The sequence below is a fragment of the Topomyia yanbarensis genome, chromosome 1 (genome assembly GCF_030247195.1).
Source record: "Topomyia yanbarensis strain Yona2022 chromosome 1, ASM3024719v1, whole genome shotgun sequence".
NCBI classification, from domain to species: domain Eukaryota; kingdom Metazoa; phylum Arthropoda; class Insecta; order Diptera; family Culicidae; genus Topomyia; species Topomyia yanbarensis.
The window spans coordinates 152600127-152623455 of record NC_080670.1 but is presented as its reverse complement, the minus strand read 5'-3'; the positions used below and the strand labels follow the sequence as shown (position 1 = coordinate 152623455).

The window sequence follows — 23329 nt, the reverse complement described above, 5'->3', positions numbered from 1 at the left end:
ATTTGTTCATTGCGCAGTTGTGTTGCATTCCCCAGCACGGTGTGGTAGTGTGAGAAAAAATCACAGCCAGTTTTTCAAAAGCAACATTTAGCTAAGCCGATAGTTTTTCCAGCAGCTATTTTGCATGATTTGAATCGTGATGATCTAATAAATCGACTGATATTCTTCTTTTAGAGTTTTGAAAAGGTTTAAATAATCCGATGGCAAAGCTGAACACAATTTTTCCTACGCATACTACCAAGCGTTCAATTCTAACACAGGCTCAAAAAAGGTAACTTGAGCCTTAGTTACATGAGTTGCAGTAGTGTAAGCTATGAAATAAATGAATAGGACAAAGCAGGACATATGCGTTGGTGAATGTGCGACAGGTTACTGAAAAAACGATGGAGGCATCATTACTCACACAAACGCGTTGATTTTTATTCTATTTTGCTATAGTTGAGCTATAGCTCCGTGCAGTGTCCTAGCTATCACCGTGCTAGCGAGAGCTGTCGCTCATCGGTGCTCGTGCTACTTGCTAACGCTAGCACATCGGAAATCAGCACAAGCACTAGCTCAATGAATTTAGCCTTGACACATTATGAGCCAGTGCACAGGAATAGGACACGGAGCAGCACCGTTCTTGTGCATGCCTGACTAGAAGCCCGTAATCGGCATTATCTCTTTTGAGAAACGAAAGCTAGTTCATCAATGGAATTTTGAGTTTGGCGACACTTACGCTCAAAATTTTTACTCTTTCCGTGTGATCAATCTCTCAGCTTCTAGGAAAAGTGCATCAATATTGTACAATTTTGGTCAGTAGACCTCTCCACATTTTGAAAAAGTTTTGGAATAAACATCGGTTAGCTCAGATTTTTATTCTAGGTATGAATTTAAAAACTTTCGCTAAAAACGATTTAATTTGGACATGATTTAGAGGTGTCTCCAATCAAAAATCGTGTTTTTGCTACGTTTATATAGGAAGATCACTTACACTCTAATTCAATAGCCCTGCATGGCCACAAATCATCAAAGGTTGTTCCTTAGACATATTTTAACATGTTTTAACAGGTGAACATAGCTCCAATCGCAATAGAAAATTTGTTACTGGATTTTTATATAGAAAAGTTCATCAAAACCAAGGAAAATTAGTAGTATTTATAGTTTTTAAATTCACACCTAGAACAAAAGTTTGAGCTCACCCATGTATATTTCAAAACTTTTTCAAAATGTGGAGAGATCTATTGGTTAGCATTTATCTTTGTCTCCTTATTCCAAGACATATATGGCGCACTATATCAAGTGGAATCTGGAATTATTGATTTCGGTTAAAAATGATGCTTTCCAAGTATTCAAACTCCTCTGAAAATACAATTCAACTAAAAAAAGTAAACTTTTTTTAAAAAAATATGCGTAGAAACTTATTTCTTAACCGCTCCGTCTCGTATGAAATTAATTCATAAACTATTTAGATAAAATATTAAAATACTTTCCCGGATGGTTTCAGATCGATTATTAGTTGTTAACGTTGTAGACAATTAAATTATCCATCGGATTCTAACTGTTGGTTTTGTTTGAATGTCTAAATTGCCATCTAGGGGTAAAAACGAGAACTAGTTCCATCCTAAATTCTATGTTTCATTTTGATGTTGATTTGGTTGCAAATTAAAGGGGAAAGTCCATCCATTCCAAAACTGTGAGAATGGCGATAGAAATATGCTTACTTGTGGGACATTAGTATTGTTACTCTATTTTCCTTTTGTTGAAATTGAAACATTAGCAAATGGTCTTTTAAGTATAGGGTTATCTTCCGTTGCATTTAATGTAATGCTTGAGTGAATGCGGTATTCGGATTAATGACTTTCAGGTAAGTGGTCTATTCGGGCTTATGGCATTCGGGTAACTAGTCGATTCTAGTTGATGACATTCGGATAAATGGTCCGTTCAGGTAAATGGCTTTCTGGGCAAATGACATTCGGGTGAATGTCATAGAATCGTTTTAATGGATATCTTGCAAGTAAGTGGTGCCAAATCATCTAGCCTGACCTAGATTTCTCCATTATCCATCTTGTCACATACAACCACGTGATTTTAAGCTTGTATGTAAAATGGATCTTTTCGCGTGGTTCAATTTGTTGAACGGTGTCAGTACCAAATTCCGCACATGGTCGAACTGGATATAAACGACTTCCATAAACCTATCCACCTTCACCTTTACCAAATTACCATAAATTTGCCGCATAATAAATCATCACCTTCTGATGAATTCAAAAGAGTTGTATAATACAAATGTGATTCACAGGGCTGTAAATAGAAATTGCGGGCCTGGGGAGTCCTGCATAAGGGCCCCCTCCATCATTGTAGATTTTTCGAACACACAAACGGTTAAGCTTGAAATCTATTGGGACAATAGTACGGTCAATTTTTTTCGATTATTTTCCATGTCCGCACTGAGCGCCTATCAAGGTCGGGGAGGTAACTCCACAACCAGATATCGGTTCATCAACATATCGACCGGCGCCAACGCCTCCACTTCCCTTGCGAAGGAAAACGTGACATATAGTTTTCAAAATACTCCGCTGGGATTGAACGCAGACCCACCGGGCTGAGTGGCCATCACGCTTACTACTCAACCACCGGCGCCGTCTATGATCCGAATTTGGTGAAATAAGAATGATTAAATTTTTTATTGCAAATTCAACCAATTTAATTAGAATAAAATACAGAAAAATATAAGGTTTCGTTTGAGTGTCATTTAACTACTGCCATCAAATTCTGCCACCTCGTCCACCCTGTTCGCCACAGCCAGTTTAATTTTGGGCCTTCTTCGGGTTCCACTTGACGATGGATCAATATTCCTCGATTAGATTAGTTTCTTGTCCTTGTGCGCCACCTGAACATAGTGGGCGTCATACTACTATACGTCCTTTTTCCGCAATTGCAGGTTTCTAAATCCGGCAAAAATAGCATGGAACAATTGTGTTGCTTCATGAAAGGCAGCAGACGTTTTTTCATGCATTCTTTCACGTAAATTTTCTGGTTGACGGTCTCGGTCGCAATGAAAATGTTGCTTTTCAAACCACAGGTACAGAAAGCAAGCCAAACCAGATAAGAATCTTTTAATTATTTCTACAAAATATCTAATGGCTTTGAAAGGAGCGATTTATCAATAATTCATATTTATCCAAGTGTCAGTATTGCATGGATTTGTTCGGATCGTTGTCTGGTTTTACCTAGAATTCGTTGAAAAACAAACACATTTCGTCAAGTTGGTGCGCTACAACATTGCCTGCCTCTGAAAATATAGCATCTCATTTGTTCGATAATGTTGCAGACTTTTCTCGGTTTCGGAGAAAACTGTGATTTTAGTGAGTCCTTCATTTATATATTTGGTACGAACTAATAATAAAAAATGTTGTGCAATTTGCAAAAACAGTGGCTAATTGTAAATATAGTCAATTAAAAAACTAATTAAATGGATGAAATGTAACAAAACGAGAAAAATGAAAAATAACATTTAAAATAATGGAAAAGGATTAAACATATTCAAATACTCAAAACCTACCAATAATAAACAAAAAACTCAAAGCGGAGAAGTAACAGAAAATGGACAAAATAAGGACAATCTAATAGTTTAGATTTGAAAGTATGCAATAAATTTGAAGGAATGGTAAAATAAAATAGATTGAATAATCGAAACAATCAAATTAAACTAAGGAAATGAAAAAGGAAATTGGACAAAAATTGAAGAAATAGAAAAATATTGCAAAATTGTATTTCTTGATCTTTTGATCCTTTAAACGTACCCCTAGATATCGTCACATGTCGTAATCCCAAATCTACAAATTGGGTCCTCCGCGCAAATGGTTTGGCGATAGGGTTTTTCGGGTATTTCCAACGATCAAAGCTCATGGTGACATCGATGCGGTGATGGATAAAACAAACTCGCTCACTTGTACTTTTCAAGCTATGCGTGCTTCTAGAGGAACCTCTTGGTGAAATGCCGAACTTACGAACTGACGTAGATGAAGTACTCAATTGTCTTTTGGACACACACTTTCCATGCTATACGGAGCAATAATAAACGAATATCTCTGACTGCTTTTCAGATAATTCTAATCCTTGATCAATTGCTTGTTGAATTTTGACAACCGAATTGATTAAAAGGGCGCTTGAAAGTTTTGCTTCGTTTAAGTTTATGAGAAATATGGATAAAGCACAAGCTCTTGGGTTGCATCCGAACATACCAACCATTGGCGTAGCTTGTAAGATTGCTTTCAAACAAAAAACTTATCTGCCAGCTGTGAGTCCGAAAATTCAAAGAATTTTCGCAAGCGCAATTGCAGTACTCTAGTCGGAGACCTGACTAGACATTGCAAACTCAATTATCAGATGGCTACTATTCAGCGCATTGAGTATTAGTCGTGTGAATCCGAACATTTTGAAAATTAAACTTTATCGAAGAATGTAACGAAAGAAGAATATTATTATTCATTTAATGACCCCATTGAAGGATCATTTTTTCTGTTTTAGGCTGTTTTATACAGTGTATATTCTACTGCGTACTCCGTAACCGTCACGTTCTGTTAGTATTTCCTAAAAAGAACCAACGTTGGACGATGTCCAACGACTCGTTTGACAGTCGTCCATTATGGGATCAATACTGAAACAATTTTTTGGGCTTCTCTGTCAGCCATCTAAAAATTCACATCATTCTAGATGTTTGACTCTGGGTATCCAGCCACCCCAGATTGATAAAATGCCGTATAAACTTTTTAGTACAATATCGAAATAACGAGTGGCGGGGCAGTATCTAGCAAAATGCTTTAATCAGGTCATTTTTCACTAAAGTTGAGCGAGAAAACAGAAAAAACCCGAAGTGGATAAATCGACGATAATACTCTAACGGGCACAAAACGTACCAGTTGTTTCGTGATATTGAATATTGCTTAACCCAAACGCAAACACCTGTTATTAGAGGCCTATTACCGGACCCGCAGTTAGCGGATGATCTGTAATTCATTGCCTGAAAAGTTGATTTCTTCTGGGAAGATTCAATAAAGTGTGTCATCTCCACATCTTCCAACCACAGGCTTAGGCGAAGATTCGACTCAAGAAACAGGTTATCCTTAGCAACTTTTCATCAGTGCTGACTGCGTGCAAACCACTATCTATTTTCAATCGCTAACTTGTTGATTGGTAGCGACAGTACTCGCACGTTAATCCGACAATACCTCAATTCGATTCAATTTGGATATTTGTTGAAATTGCTATTAGGTCTCATTGGAGGACTACCTCTGAAAAGTAAACTATGAATTAGTCAAATAACTGATCAAGCACTGTATTCACTTGTCCCATAGAATCATCTCCATAATTTACTATTATTGGGTCCCTGCCGCAAGGCACTGTATTAATGATTGAAGCTATAGCTGTATGGATCTCTCGCTGTGGATCAAGTACATAATTTTTTACACCATTTAGCGATCCAGTCCATCGTCCTTGAGTTACAATCGTTTGTTTTCGTCTCATTCTGAACCATACAAGGGAACCGCATTCCATTCAACGATCGGAGACTTCCTCATCGCGGTTTGCCTTGAAAGCAATGCGAGCCATTGCGGAGACTGGCTTACCGAGTGCGCCGGTCGTTCAAGATTTATTCAGGTGTGACCTGTCAAAAGAGTTACTGGTTGGCAATAAATCATTGGACCATCGTGTTCATGGTTCCCCGCATGCTAGTTACGTTGTAGATTACCCAACGTTTTTATGTGGTTACAAACATTTTTTTTGATAATTTTATTGATAAGTAAAGGTTCAAGGCTATCACGGTTAAAGACGATAAACTAAGTTTTGTAACTGGCGTTAACAAACTGTTGGAGGATCGTTGGACACAAAGCAGTATGCATCAACTAACCAAAAAATGAACAACCGAAAATACTGTTAAGTTCATAAAAAATAACAAAAAAATTATGACCTAAATAAAACGCTTACCTCAAAATGACACTTCCAACTGCCTAAATCAACCAAATAAATGATCACATCCCGCCAATTAAGTCTGAAAATATCTCATTTACCACTTCATCAATTTTCAATTTACTAAATTGTTTTCATTCTGATTGTATTCTCTTGCTCTTTCACGCTGCCTCGATCTGGCTGTGCAGACCACACTCACACGTCGAAATTGCTCGATTACAACCATCGAAAATCGAAGCTCGCAGCGGCCAGATAAATGATTATGTTCAACGGTGGACAATCCACGCGATCGCGCAAAATGGCTAACTGTAAATTCTAGTAATTTTACTTCTCTTCCTCTTTGCATGCATCCACCGAAGCCAGACAGCTATAGCTGTCAAAAAATGAAAACAACACAAAACACGGATACGGACGTGACCCATTGAGCGAAGAAAGTCTCGACGAGATGATTTAAACTTTTCTTCTTTCGTTTGCTTCTTTTCTTCATATTTCTCCTCCGTTACTGCTGCCGGGGAGTGTTTATTGTTTACATTCGCATATTGTTCGCTTTGGGAAACATCGCAGCGTAGATGGTTGGACGATAGGCCTTCCAAGGGAGATTCGCCATCGAGCACATGCGTGTCATTGTAAAAAGTTGAATATTAAGTTGTCTCGTTTTCTTATATCTACTTCGTCTCTGAGTGTTTTGTTGAGTTTTATTTTTTGGCAGCTCTTTTGTGACATTAAATGCCAAATATCTTCTTCATTTCGATATTATGTTTTTTTTCGAAAATGCTTCGGTAATTATTTTGGCAGTGACTTCAACAATCGTTTGCAAGGTAATTACTATGAAAAAAGCGGAACTTGTTCTAACCTGCTTTTCTTGTATTTGTTTTTTTTCAGTATACTTTTCATTCCAGCTATCGCGTACTTTTTACTAACAATCAGTTTGCCATAAATTTATCGAAATTTTTATGCACATGAGATGGTTTCTAGTACTAATGTTAAGTTTTTTTTTCCGAATTCCTTCTTAAAACGCTGCCACGGATGCACTGCTTAGGTATGGTTTTCGAATCGACGTGCGAAATGGCGCCGAGAAGAGAAGCTACGCTCGCAGAAGCGCCTGATTAATCAGGTCGGTAGTAACGGCTCTCAGCCGGGAATGGCCTCAACAATTTGCTCACCGTCGGCAACGAAGATTTACAACTCAGAGTACGATAATCCTTATGCGGCGGCGGCTGCTGCATCGCAGCCCACTTCGGACTGTTACAGCTCCATATCGAACTCGGTCGGATTGATGGCCGGTCAACCCCCGCGGGACAACTACCAATACTTGCTATCCGATTCCTTGCACTCCCTGAGCATGCCTTACTCGTTTCATCACCGTCTACCCTGCAGTTCACCGTCCAGCGTTCAACCGATGGATCTCAATACTCATTCGGCCGCTTCGGCGGCTGCTGCAGCGGCTGCGGCTTCCGCGTACAGTCAATCGATAAGCATGACCGACCTGTCCCAGATGACACCGGCAAGCGCGGCGGCGGCGGCGGCAGCCGGTCTGCCACCGCCGCCGCGACATCTTCCAATCATAACGAGTTCGATTACTTCCAATTCGGCGGCGGCCAATAACGACATTGATTCGGCTGGACCCGGAGGTGGCGCTGGGCATTACATTACGCGACTTGAATAGTCATTAAGTCAGCCGCTGCCGTTGACTCACCACCATCACCATCATCATCATCATCTTCATCAACAGCAGCAGCAGCCTTTACTTCCACCACATGCTCTGACGCAGCCTCATCCTCTCCAAGGTACATCGAGGGAGGCTCATCCATCGCTGAGGCACGAGGAACTATCAAACACAAGTCAGCAGCCACAACCGCCAAGCGAAATGGAAGGATAAAAATCCGGGACGATGAACTATTGCAGCAGGCTGATTAGGGAGGGATTACGACAAAATAAATGCATTGATCCCGACTGACGGTTGTTTCGTAAAATGTGATATTGTAATACGTTAATTAGTACACGTTATAATCAACAAACGAACTCATTACAGATGTGTAGTTTCGGATTGTAAATCCGACCAACAATGTAGTAGCATTCAAATGTATGGTTTTTAAGCGCATGTTATAGTTAGACCCCGACGTTTTGAGCAGGAATTACGATTGTAACATAGACTTAAGAAGGCCGAAGGAGGGCTACCGCCACCTGGCAAACAAAACCGCAGATACAGCTGCATGCGTTGCCTAAGCAGGCCGTGCATAGAAACGACAGCAGATGAAATAATAATCAAAATATGTGTATGTACTAGCAAAACAAACCACAGAGTTCATTCTATGAAGTAAAATGTGAAAATAATTAAACTGTTGAGCAGCAGACATAAACGGAAACGAATTTTTGACAAATAAAATACAACGCGAAATAAATGTGATTAGTTCGCAAAGAAGGAAGCAAACCAACACTCGAAGAACACAACGGAAACTGTCTTTTCATTCATTGTTCGGTTTAGTTTTGCCGGCTTTTGTTTACATTTCCGCGCACGTATCCATTATTTTGGCAGCTATTGAGTCAAATCGCAGCCGTCTGCGATGGTTGAAAAGACGACCTAAATGGCTTAATTTGTACCAGCATACTTTGTTGTATTTGTAGGCAATGTGTCAAGTAAATAGTGCTAATCGTGTGCGGCGACAAAACTGTAGATGCTATAATGGATGCGTACATCGCTTTTGAAAGAGTTTTAATACTGTTTACTTCAAAGGTGTGTTTTAGGTAGACCAGATTTTTGAACCGAAATGAAAAGTCGAACCGCCGGCAATTACAGGAACCGCCTCATATTTCGAAATGAGTCTCTACATGAATGGTTCACTTTGTGTGTTGTTTGATATGTCAAAACGCGTAAGTTGAAATTTATGACTTAATTGTAGTGCTTTTTGACACAATCGTAAAACTGATTTCGGTTTTTTTGCCTTTCGTTTTGTTTTTCTGTTTGTCATGAGCACTGTTTGCGTACATATGTGGTATTAATGTTTGACTTTGATCGGTGTGAATGATTGTTTTGTTTTTTTGTCGTTTCGTTTGCTTGTTTGACTGTTATCGCCAACAATGGTTTCTTTGCTGGCGTCATCGCGATCGTTTCACTTATCTCCCTTTATGAGCTTACGTTTTCGATAATGTCTCCTCTTTAGAGTAGTGCAAAATGTTAATTGCTTACTGTTTGCAAAAAAAAAAAATAGGTCGGGGGAAGCACATGTTGAATCGATGAGCCCATTTTAGCCATATTTCTATTATCACCCTACCCATTAGAAGCCGTTAGCTAGAGCAGCGTCTGCCATCTTTGTTCAACGCGTTGAGTCAAATGGTAGCGCAACAAGAGGGGCACTCGATTCGAGTTTTCGTCACGCTCACACACGAGAATTTCACTGTTTTCAGCGCATTTGTGTTATTATCATGGTTGTTAACAACGAAGTAAAGCTGTGGATTTCATATTTTACGCATCCCATTGATTGTAGGCCGAGAAACTAATGAATTAGTAAGGTACCTTCCTTAGTATGGTGAAAATAGGTACTTTACCCTATAACCCTACAGCTTTCTAACGTTTACTCTCATGAAAACCCCAGTAAATTTAATAATTCAGATCAAGTTTGTTAATCGAGATACTATCGTTATCACCGATTAAGTTTCGTCATCGTCATCGAAGCTATGTTGATGATAATATAATATATTCATTGTAAAATTTAATAACTCATTATAGGTAAGTAAGGCACGTTAAAATCAGTAGCTGTGAATATTTCAAATAGACATAGAGATTACCGGTAGATTCTAGAACGATTAATTAATAATTAGCTAATTAACATTAACAGTTTCAACAAAAATATTTTAAGTCCTTTTGAACGCAAAGAGCTTAGTAGATTTTTGGAAAAGTGGAAAAGACGGATCTTGAATCCATAATAGCATATAGCATAACGGATCTTGAAGATTTCTTCAACAATATTTCGGGGCAGAATTAACGTATAGGCAATTTTGAAAATAATCCGAGAAGTACTGCGGCACAATTATATTTACTACCTGAATACAAATTCGTTCCTTGGCATGAAAATTGCTTTTCGGAATATAGTGTGAATACTATGCATCGAATCATAAATTATTATTTTTGTAAAATACATATCGCGTGGCAACTGAATCGTTTGTGACGTTAGATGGATTGATGCAGGGCAGCTCATCTATTGTTCAACAAAGCGAAGGTGTGGTATGAAGATCTGATATGCAAAAGAATGGGACCATCATCACAAGATCTTACATGCTTCTTAACTTAACGGACAACGTCGACATCATTGGCATTGATCGCAGAGCAGTGGAAGAGCCATTTGTGCCTGTAAATGAGAGCCTGCGGAGAGAAACGGATTGACTGTAATCTCTGACTCTGATCTCTGATAATTGGAAAACTTCTTCTCAGTTGTTCCAAACATGTTTTTGTGGTGTGGATGTGCGTCAAGAGACCTAAACTTTCCATCCACACTATACAATTCGCAACACATGGAACTAAACAAAACTGAAACTATGCTATGGACCCATCAATGACAGATTCCTGCGGGTAGCAAATCCAAAGGCAGTCTCCATCATTTGAACCACAAACTGCTTGTGTCTGTCATGGCAAATGCAATAGCAGCGTCCAGCACCTCCACATCAATAGTCAGCCCCATCAACGTGAAAACTAATAACAAAGGCGACAGGTTTACACTCGTGCCCTTTAAGTGCACGAGACAAGAAAGAATATCTGATCACGAGTACCGTTTTAACGAAGAAGCCATTGTCGTTAAAAACGGCGAGAGAGAAGTGAACGACAACCAAGATGTAGTAGGCGAGCGAACCCAGTCACGAAAAACGATCTCCATGCGCAATAGTAAGGTGCGTCCACGGGATCCGACGAACAGTCAATAATATTCAGATGTAGAACTTCCTGCGATAAGGGAAACCACAGTAATTTACATAGGTACACAGAAGTAGTCTACTTGATTATGGTTGCGATGCAAACTTATCGAGACTCACAAAATACATTTGTTGATTGGTTGGAGTTTAGTAAATGTCAATGGTCTTCAGAGAGCTTCATGTAGGACTGAAGTTATTTAAGTGAAACTGTCGATCATTTAAAAGTTTATAAGTGTCGTACTCACATAAGCTCATATCATTAAATTGAGATAAGTGTGGATTTCATAAACGATACCAGGTCATCCAAGAACTTCCTGGAGTAAATGTCTGGTGATGTTCCTGAGCAACCAGTGAATCTTTGGTTATTTATTGATGTGGTACCAGTGGCGGATCCAGGGGGAGGGTCTTGTGGGTCCGGACCCCCCTCGAAATTTTTTAACTTTTTTAAATTTTTTAAAATAGTTTCTATTTTAAATTTATTCGAAGTTCAAAATCATTCCAAACCAGATTCGATTACCAAATCCAATTTTAATTAAATGAGTGTATTATATATTACCTATTGTACAATGAACATTTCAAAATCGAAATTTTGGACTCCCTCCGAAAAAAATTTCTGGATCCGCTCCTGTGTGGTACAAATCTAGAATTCTATAGTTAAGATGAATAAAGTAAATTATTAGATTATTTATCGAAGCTTCTATTATTGAAAATAGAAAATGAAGTGGTGCCACACGGAAAAAATCGGATCATAAGTTCATGAACCGAAAATCACGATTTCGTGAACTGAATCGTGACCAAGTTCCTGAAATTATGGATAATAAACCTCGTATTCCTGAAACTACCTGTGTTTAAAAGAACTCGTTTGCGTCAAAAATATACATAGCGTCACATTCCAATGTGTGGTTGCGTTACTGTGATAGCTCCCTGGACATGTTCACTGCCTATAACCGCATATCAGTTTCATAAAAATAGGAAACCCCATGGAAAACGGGACAAATATGCGATCATGGGCAGTAAGTTTTTAAAATGATTCTTGTTCATATTTTGTGGATATATTGGTGTGTACAAAGTATATCACCTAATTGAGCCGACATTTAAATGATATTCATGATTTCAGAAGCTTTTCGCGATTTTTAGGCATTTCTCAGCACGTTTCCATGATATTTTATTCACGAGCCTACTATTGGATTATTCTGGCAGAGTTACGATTTACGTTTATGATTTTAGTACCTTAATGACAATTTCCGTAATTTATTTTAATGTTATATTTTAGTCACGAGTTTCGTCTTGGATTGTTTTAGCACAGTAGTGTGTTTTCTATGCACGGTGTCGTCATATTTTAGTCACAAGTAGAGTGGTTTGAATTTAGGATCTTGGTCACGTTTTCAAAATGTATACGTTATCGTCATATTTGACTGGCTATTCGATTGATTTTTGATGCTCAACGCAGTTTTCGTTTTCTGTCCGAACAACACACTGAACCTTATCAAATGAATAACGATGTTCGAGGGCCTAATAGTTTTCTTTTGTCTGCTGCTCGTATTTCTAATCGTTAGCAGCTGGACGTAATTATATGATATCGTCGCTGTTGTGCTATCTTATGACAAGCGCCATTTTGCACATTTCGAGAAAAACGATTTTTAAAGTTTGAGATTGAATATCTTGAAACTTATAAATGGTATAAATAATTCAAAGAGGACAAATGATGCTTCTATCTATGCTGCATTAATCTCTCAAATATTACGAGAATCGGTTAACTACGTTGCGAGTTTTCTTTAAAAATGTAAACAAAAGTCGGTTTCACACGTGTCATAGGTTTGTATTGATGACAAAATTTGTATGGCGTGTCATAATCGTGCATGGAAAATTTTCCATAGAAAAAAATCATCAATTATTAACTTTTATTCATATCTTTGGGTTCATTTGGTCTATAAACAATCGGTGAGATGCATTTTGAAGGAAATGAGTCAGGGAATCTAGAAAAAATAGTTATTTTTGGTTACAGTGTTGCCAAATATGCTATATTTCCAATTTAAAACTTAAATTGCTTTTTTCTCACAGTTCGTGCATTTTTGTTTCGAAAATGATTATGCCATTGTGTTTATCAGATAGTTTTACATATAAAAACATCTCATACATAAAGATAATTTGAGCCAACCCCCAGACACAGTCATTTGAAGCAAAAAATTAGAAATTTCTCAGCACGTTTCTCGCTATATCTCAGTAACCAAACAGAATGTCAAAATTCTGTAAACGCCACTTTGTAGAGATTTTTTAGACAAGTAATGTGGCATATCTAACTCAGTTTACCCCAAAATGGCGTTTGTCATAAGATAGCACAACAGCGACGATATATCATGAAAAAATCCAAATTTTGTGAAAAAGTTCACATAAAAATTTCATGAACATGTGCAGATTTGTATGAAATTGAAAATGATTAGGAATATAACAAGCACACATGATAGATCGTGAACTATGTACTAGGAATCATGAACCGATTTACGAATCTATGAATATTTTATAATTTTTTGAGCACGTTTGGTGAGTTATGATTCATGTACTAGAAAGCACGAACCAATTCACGAATACTTGAAGAACACTTTATTATTTTGCGAACTTATCACGAGCACGAATGGTGAGTCGTGACTAATTCTCTAGGAATCATGCATCAGTTCACGTATACATAAATACTCAGTGCTTTTGTGAATAGTTCCAAGAGCACAGATGTTGAATCATGGCTAATATCTTGAGAATCAGGAACTAGTTCACGATGATTGAAAAGATACATGAATAATATTCCGAGTTTCGTGAAATAGTGCTCGACAAAATGTTTTGATTTTGTTAACTAATTCACAACACGCAAAAACCAGATAATGGTCCAGATGTACTTGATCATGAATCAGTTCACGTCGTATAGTCGGACTCGGCATATTGTTACTGCATTTATGAATCAAATAACGAGTTAGCGCTGGGTTTTATGAATAATGTTTATTAGGTCGTGGACTAGTTAACGGTAATGATATGACGGAATCGTATTTTATTTAAGATTTTGGGAACAATTTTTTCCCACGCACAAATAACTGCAAGAACTAATATGAATGAAGAGATGAATTTATTGGATTCTAGGCCAACTGATGCTTTTCTAGAGTATAGGTCTGAACATACATTACCAGGGATTTTTGGAAACTAACATTAATATGCGGGCTAATACAATTGAGTTCAACAAAATAATTCTTTTTTCTGATCATCGAGGTCGTCTTAAAACTTCATGGAGTCTTCAAATCTATAGAAGCAACCATTGATTTATCGGAGGTTTATGGAAGCGGAACATATTAGTAGATACTTGTAAAACTATGACGAGTTTTGTATTGAGTCACGTCTTTAAAGACCTCCTTGGTTATACAAGCGGAAATTGGAAGTTCTGGCCCGTGATTCGGTCATGACTCAAGACGGACAAAAGGTTGATGCTGGGAAGTTCACAACTTATTGCCGCTTCAATAAATGCTACTCAAAATGCCATAACGATCCCGCTCGAAATCATTGCAATTACAATTATGAAAATATTTTCAAAAGAGCTACTGAGTTCCAGAACCAAGTTTGTGAATTGGACAATTCTGCGGGTGTGCTGAATCTTCCGGAAGGCCATTATGTGACGACGACAAAACACTGAACTTGTAAGCCCAAGCAGTTTGTGTAGCCTTAAATTAGAATTCGGTTTTCTCCTAAATATCCAACTATTGAATCTAGTTCGTGTTCATATCCTGGCATGCATATTATTATTCCCATGTATTACAAAATTGATGTTTGGTAGTGTGTATCTTATTTCATAATAATTTCCTTGTTATTTTTAGAGCACCTTTAAGTTATACAATATGTACTGCCCATGAACGCACAATTGTCCTTTTTTGTATGGGGTTTCCTATCTTTATGGGACAGGATTGCGATCATAGGCAGTGTATTCCCTAAGGAAAAAATATTGTGAGGGTTTCAGCGCAAAAATAAAACACATTTTTCACGAATTTTTTAGAACTTTGCGTGAAGCGAATTGATCAAAACTTTTGTACATTATAGTATATCATTTCAATAACATGCTGTAATTTTTCTATGCAAAAATATCGACAAACGACTCGGTGACGAAGCTTTTTGTAGAACGTCTCTGGAAAAACATGAAATGAAAAATTATCTCAAAAACCCACGTAGGGGTTAGGTATTTTTTACTTAGAATGTGTATGCAAAGTTTGAAAGAAATCGGTTGAGTATTTTTTGAATTCAGGTAACACCGCACATCATGTTTTTTCCTGAGACGCTGTAAAACAACCTTTGTCACCGAGTCGTTTGTCGATATTTTTGCATAGAAAAATTACAGCATGTTATTCAAATGATACACTATAATGTACAAAAGTTTTGATAAATCTGCTTTACGCAAAGTTCCAAAAAAAATCGCAAAAAAGCGTTATTTTTCACACCTTTACTTAAACAAATACTGAGTAAAAAAATCTGTATACCAGTGATAATAAAATTATCTTGTTTGGTGTTTCTTAAAGTAGTTTTTCGTTTTTTTACAGTATCTAATCTACCTACTTAAATAATAAAATTTATTATTATTTAAGTTTTTATAGCATGTTATTCATTTCGTTTCGTTTCCATGTACTTTTATGCAAACCATTTCGACAATCATTTTACAACTCTCCTACTTTCTTCCGCAGATCACCATTGACACCAATCCAGCGATGGCTATCATCATTTAACTGCAATCCGTGCAGCAACGCAAACATGTCGAGCACCTCCAGTGGACCTTCTCCAAATACTTTGCCCAATCCCCAAGAAGATGGCGGAAGAGGCGGAGGAACCGTGTTTAGTCGTAACCATCAGCAACCGCATCGCATCGTTCCCGGCTCGTTGAACGTTGTCGCCGTTGCCGGGCTGGGAAATCCTCATCCTCCGGGTGGCAACTTTGTTCCGGCCTCGGTTGTTCTGCCAGCAGAAGTTCTCAGTAGTGCAGCTGGTGGTAATAATAGTACCAGCGGTCTAACCGGTGGCTGCGGGGCATCGCGAAACATTATCTCCAGTCCGATTCAGGCCGGCACCGGCCCATCCAAGGGATTGCTGAACGGACCCGGACAGAACAATTGCTTCCTGAATTGTGCCGTGCAGGTTAGTGCTGCCATTGTTGTTAGAGATCTAATTTGTAGTGCGATGAGAGTGAATTTCCGTTCTGCACATGCGGAAACGTAGAAAATCGTATGGGGTCGACCGGTGTAGCTGGTTGGTAGTGGGGGGGGGGGGCGGAGGAAATGACGGCACATCGGCCAGGGCTTCCCTGTGTAGGGTCGTTTTTTGCTTTTGCTCACGGGGAAGAAGGAAATGGCAGAAGAAAGTCTTCTTGAAGTAAATCGAAAGGGTATTGTGTTTCAAGTGCTCATCAACCAGTAGAAGTTGGGAAAACCTTGTAATCAATGTTTTGTTATACGAAGCGAGAAACTGTCGTAGTGTTGGATATGCAAAAATGTAGGGCCAAGCCTTTGTTGTAATCAACAAGCTGAAAGTATGTTAGTCTAAATCATTATACAACTATATTTTGGCATATCAATTGCCAAGTGTTCTTTGCTGTGAGTCGGAACAACGACACTCGTTTCCTAGGAAGCCTTCCTACTGGTAGCTGGCTCCTATAACAAAACGACAAAACATGGATCCGCAAACTGTTGCGGCGATCGGTGCTAGTACTTACCAGTGCAGCGGTTGGGGGAGGATCGCACGTCGCTCACCGCAAGACGATGGCATATCAAGCAGCCCATTCCCACGGCTCTAGTAATTAAATAATAATGCATTCAACACCACTACTATACATAGTGGCTGCTGCTTCGCTCATGTGAACATTTTCTCAATGGGTTCGTGTTTTTTACGTGCGCAGTCGGTCGCACAGCAACTTGTTAGGGAGAAGAAGGGAAGATGGATCGAGTGAGGAAACGGCACGATAAATAAGATCACCATCAGATGGCAGCACAGGGCGATTGGGTAAACAACGAAAAGCCATGTGCCATGGGAGGAAACAAGTGTATACAAGTGGTATAGCATTAATGGCACACTTGATCCTTCGCTGCGAAAGCGAAAAGAACTCTACAAAAATCAGCCAACTATGACGAAAGAGGGAAGACGCCGTCGTTTGTGGTTCTCAGTGAAGGAAGGAGAGACGCCAAACGGTGACGCTGCCTCTGAATAAATATTCATAAATTTCAAGAATAAAAGAAAGTTGAAAGAACTTGCCAGCCCCATTCGTCATTTGGGCAATGGAAGGTTCCCAGGCGCTTGCTGGACAGCAGGTTGCTTTATTGTGTTATTTAGGATTAAATACGATTTAATTTACGACGAACAGGTCGGATAGTTTTGCACGAGTTTCTGTTGGACGATTGGTGATTCGATTTACGTATGTAGCAGGTCCAGCAGATCATTGTTATAACTGTAGATGGGGTTAGATGTTATACTAGCGTGTTGAGTCTATTTTCAACAATTTTATTTTGGTGCTTCTACTTAGAGTGGTATATGTCAATTTTGTTTAACTCATTGACATTGGGTTCGAATTTTCGTTTCTCTCAAACAGTTTTTACGTCAATTAAACCGTTCTTTAGATACGAAGCAAAGATACTTGTCCACTTCAGCACTTGTCCGTTTTTGGCAAAAATAACCGAAAATTTCATTGTTTCGAATCATCCTGTAATCCTACGTTTTTATTGTTTATTATTTTCTGTTTTACTATTATTTGTTGAAACCAAAAATTAATTTTCGCCATTCTTTTTACGTTTTCTATACGTTGTTCATTTCCGAGTTCTCGTTTCGGCGGTCGAATAAATTTGTCGTGACTTTTTGGCCCACTATCTGTGGTGTATCAGAAGATGTCAAAGGCTGTTTCATGGTGTTGGTCGTAGAAGATGAATTTTCTTTGGTTGTTTCGGCGCATGGCTTATCGTAGTGTACCGTTTGGTTACAGAACTGGCACGTTGGCTTCTGCCCCGGGTACTTTATATGTAGTTAACACCTTGAGATGATCTGCCCTCGAAAATCAAGTAAGACGGTATAGGTTAGTTCAACCGCATTCGCACTACCCGAGCACCGTTGATACAACGACACGACCTGAAACTTCATGTAACTTTCTGATGAAAAAGTGTCCGAATAGTTTACCGCCAGTTACCAGTTCATTGAGTCACCCCCCGAAACAGTTAAAAAAAGAATTCTTCAGCAACACTTCTTTGTTTATTTGATTTTCTGTTGCTGTATAGCAACCATATTGATTCCGTAAAGCTTTCGATTAATTCAGCGTTCTCCATGAATTAACTTATTAAATATTTAATAATAAAACAGTTGCATTTTGTACGGACGTTCGCATTGATAAGGAAGTTAGTATGAAAAAATTGTAATAGAATAGCATAGTATGAAAAAATTGTAATAGAATTCAATTGTCGTTAATTGTGCATAAATATAATTTCGATTAACAAAAAATAATTTGCTGGCATTTAGACGAGTTCAAGTACTTTGATTGCATTTCAAATGTGTTCCATCATCTTACTTCATTAGTCTACCTCTGTTGTACTATTTGATTGCTTTTCCACTACTCATATCTACCAAAAATAATATCGGTCAATTTATATACTGTTTCTTAATCTCTTTGCATCTCTGTTATTATTCAACATTTTATTTTTCATTTACCTATTTGCTATGTCTTAAATTAGATTCATAACACTCACAAACACAATCAATTGTCTATTCTCTCATATACACTCACAATCTGTCTCTCGCTATTCCAAACGTAGGAATGCTCGTGACCTTCGCGATAACACCAAGCTGATCACAAACGCGAACATGTAATTGCAATCATCTACACATACTTACGACCGCGATCTCGCCAGCATTAAAACACCCCGGTAATTAAGTGAAAATTTTAGCACTTTAACGTGGTTTGAAGCAATAACCCACCGTTCGCGCAATCATTAATCGGTCGCGTCCGGAAGCCCCCACCCTCGGTCCTTTCAGCCTAGACTCATGCCTTCAGTTGCACCAATAAAAATGACGCTCATATTCACTAGACAACATGTTCCATGGCGACATGAACGGGAACTCTAGTGAAATTGGAAAACTCGCTCTCTTCTAGCATTTGAACCGTACATTAAAAATTAAATATCAGATTTACTGTCAGAGCTCGATCATTCAAGAACACGCGATTATATGGATGGCGGTTATGAAAAAATACACGCGAAGTTACACACAGGCTAGCACACGCGACAAAAACGTTAACATGCAAACGCTCGAGTCCTTCGCTATCATCCACGCACAACTTCGCCCGCAATCTCGAGTACAGGATAACACCCTGGTAACTAAGTAAACGTTTTAGCACTTATAAATTCACAAATGCGGTCTCAAACCTGAACCTACAAAATCCCGCGCTCGTGCGATTATAAATCTTTCAATTCCGGAAGTCTCTATCATCGGTAGCAGATGTCTAGGTCCATGCCTTCAATTGGACCATTTAAAGAAAACAAAAAGCTTTCATGTTCACTCGACAACACGCTCCATGGCGACATGACCGGGAACTCTAATGATATGGGGTAATTCACTCCCTGTTAGAATCTGAACCGTACATCACAAACTGAATATCAGTATGACGGACCGCATGAAGATCCATGAACACACGCGAATATGTGAATGGCCACACGGTTTCAAAATCAAATTTATGCACGCGAAGTCACACACGCGAGCACATGCGACACGTTAACATACCAACGCTTAAGTTTTTCGCGATAATCAACGTGCACCCAAGCCCGCGATCCCTTAAACTTAATACCCCGGTAATAAGGTGAACGCTTTATTATTTACGAAGTTACAAACGCTGTCTCAAACACCCACAAACGCCCCTGTTCGTGGTATAATGTATCGGTCACGTCCGGAAATATTTACCCTCCGCCCAAGCAACTTAGGTCCATACATTCAGTTGGACTAATGAAAAATAACGCTCATATCCACTAAACAACAAGACCCGGCGACATGACCGGGAACTTTAGTTATATGGAAGAACTCACTTTCTTCTAGTATCTGAGTCGTACACCGAAAATAAAGCATCAGATTCACGATCCGCACACGATCAGAGCATACGCGAATATGCGAAAAGAAACACGGTCATAAAATAGAATTTATACACGCGAAGTGACATACACGTTAGCACACGCGACATAAAATGCATACGCGATCGAGCACGTTAACGTGCACACGCTCGAGCCCTTCGCGATGATGATCGCGAAGTCCCTACGCCCGCGTGGATCTGAACCATACAATGAATATCATATTCAAAATCACGGTCAGCTGCAATTGGCCTTAAGCAGTGTTTTAGCGGGTGAAATTTGCCATTCGTCTGCAATTGTAGTGTGTGATTTTGGGTAATTAGCCACTAAACAGTAATTAAACAAATAACTTTGTGGCCACGAGCATAGTGTAGTTGGTAAATCGATTGCCTTGTACGCAGCGCATCTGAGTTCGATTCCCCACCCCGCACGTAGGGTTAGAGATTTTTCCAAAAAAGAAATATCTAGCCCGAGAAGAGGCGAATGACTCTAAGGTTAAATCCTCTATAATCAAAATAAAAAATAGTTTTCACAGATATTAGAGTTTTGGGCACAAGTGGTGAGTTTAATCTAAAAAATAATTTCGGTTGAGCGTTATACGTGTAGCGTTTCGTTCACAATCTGGATCAGTGCCATCGCGCTCTAAAGCTTGTTCCCGTCACCACACTAGAGGCGCGGCACAACCACATGGCATGGCCCACGCGCGTCGTTTCCTGGTCGCACACTCCGAAATTATTTTTAGCACAACTTTCAAACTTCATTATTATATTGTTGGGTAGTACAGGTATCGATTGAAGGAAAAAAAGTGATTTTTTATTGTCGTGTCAATCTCTCGGAGTGGCTTTTTTATAATCGATAATACAAAAAACCGACTTAATCCACCTAACAGTGAGATTAGACATTTCTTACACATATCACTTTTGGATCATTCATTAGTTTGCAGAACTAGTGTGATGTAGGCCCCCAACTAGAGTTAAGATAACCACAGATTCGAGTTCTGCACGAAAAATACCTCGAATAAATTGAACAAATTAAGAAAATCAATAAAACAAATGAAATTTAAAAATCATCAAAGCAAAAAATTAAAGTTATCAACTCCATAAAATGCGTAGAAATATTAATGTAAATCGAATAAATAATATAAATAAATCAAATTGGTTCAGCTCAATGAGTAAAAAATTTGACAACATGAAATGTTATGAAATTAATAGAATGAATTAAATTGATTTAAACCAGTAAATTCGATGAAATGTATCAAAAGAGTGACTTTATAGAATCGGAATAAATAAATAAAATTAAAAATAAAACGATTTGAATAAATCAAATGAACGAAATGAACAAAATTAATAAAAGCAATATAATGAATAAAATAGGTTAAAACAATTAAATGAATGGATCGAATAAAATTAATAAAATAAAAAAGTAAATGAAATAAATAATATAGATAAAAAACTAAAATAAATAAAATTAATTTAAAAAAATGGAATTGAAAAAATATATGAAAAAGAAAAAAAAATAAACAACATAAAATGTGAATGATTAAAATAAAAACTATTAAAACAGTAAGAAAATTAAAAGAATAAATTATTTTGTGTCAAATTTATAATTTGGATGAAATTAATAAAATAAATGACTGGAAAATATAAGCTAGATTTCTAACATGAAAAAAAACAGAAAAAAATGTACTGAAAATGAATGAAACAGTAAATAAAATAAGTTATATAAATGATATGAATGAACGAAATAAATTAACTGATCAGAATGAATCCAAGGAATGAAACAAATTAAATCAGCCATGTTTTTAAAAATGAATAAAATAAGCAAAAGGAATTCATGTAATGAATTAACTAAAAAATGAGTATAGAAAATTTTTAATAAAATGTTTAAAATTAAGTAAAACAATAAAACGAATTTGAAAACCATCGTTGCAGAAAGTTCTGAAATATTCTGTGAAATGAAAATCCCTATTTAAAGAACAGCTGATTAATATACAATGCACTTTCCAGTGTTTCAATTCTTTCCCGCTTTCACCTTTTCGGTTCCGCTCTTCTTGCCTTAACGGTGTCGTTTAAGATTATCTACTCTATTTATTTTATTTATGAACTTTAATTAGTTATTAGGAAATTGGAACGTTCAATTTGTTTTGGAATTCAAACATGTCTTTTTGGTCACAGATTTCACGTGGCTCCAAATGATTTTTGTTATCATAGCCGCATCAAAACACTAAAGAACGCAACTCACATCACAAAAATAATAAATAATAAATATCAAAGAAAAACTGCGAAATTACTGAATTTCTCTCCATCAGAAAATAAATTCAACCGATTGTAAATCTTGTAAAAATTTAGTGTTCAACCTTTATTAGTATTTTATGTATTTAATTCCCTAGAAGATTTCTTGAATAACGCCAAAAACATATTACATGCGATTTTCTTGCTGTTTACGAGCAAATTTCAGGTGAAGGGTTTTCTAAAATCGACTACTAATAGTTGCTGGTCAAAAATTATTTGTTTCTGGTTTCAGATCTCTCAAAAAGTCTTCTCCGTACTTCGAACAAAATAAGAAGATTTTAACTGTATAACGAACTTTGTTGTAAGAATAAACATTGATCTGTGTTAATAATAGCGTCGAGAGTTTCTTTAAAAAAGATTAAGTCAAACGCATATTAACATAGCATGGAAATACACTTTCTGTTACTCCTCTTTCTTTGCTTCTCCCTAAAATCTCTAGGTCCTCAACAACACATTTAGGAGTTCACTAATTACCAAAACATGCTTCACGCTAGCTTACGATTTTTGTATATTTTGTAGAAGAAGCTAACAAAATAAGAAAAATTCTCACGACCCCAAGCGTCGGTATCAAGATTGATTATCTTTCTAACTTTATGGTCAACGTTGCAAACACACCACACCGAACCTTGACAGGTTCGTAACGTCTCATCAAATATATAGGCGTAACGTCTCATCAAATATATAGGCTTAACGGGCTCCGCCAGGCAATAAAATCTAGAATCAGTATGTGCAACTTTAGATTGCCCACAGGCTATTGACCACAAAGCACTAAACGAAGAAACAAACGAATTTTAAATGCTGATTTCCAAACGGTCGTGCATTATTCTGGTTTTGAGAGAAGTAACAATTTATGGTGAACTTGATTGTTCAATTCAAATTCAAATCTGTCATGTGAGTATAAAGCTATGTACAATGTATTGCTAATAAGATTCTAGCCCAATGCTAATCACGTTCCTAGTAGAATATGTACCGGCTCTACCAGAAAGACGACACGAAACCTGACGAATGACTCCTCAAACGACCACAAAATAAATTGTCTACGCTTGAGGTGGTTTTCCCAAGCGGGCAGAACTGCGCCGC

General features: G+C 37.7%; 1 protein-coding gene across 2 annotated transcripts in view; it reads left to right on the top strand.

Annotated features, from left to right (window-relative positions):
- The window catches only part of LOC131677764 (uncharacterized), a 257878-nt gene that overhangs the window by 45056 nt on the left and 189493 nt on the right, over positions 1-23329 (top strand). Inside the window, exon 2 of one of the 2 annotated variants that reach the window (XM_058957794.1) lies at positions 15558-16005. The exons of the other annotated variant lie outside the window; for it this stretch is intronic. Within the exon in view, the coding sequence (XP_058813777.1) occupies positions 15625-16005 (381 nt within the window). The 5' untranslated portion in view covers positions 15558-15624. The remainder of the gene's footprint in view (positions 1-15557; positions 16006-23329) is intronic. 2 annotated transcript variants of the gene reach the window in all.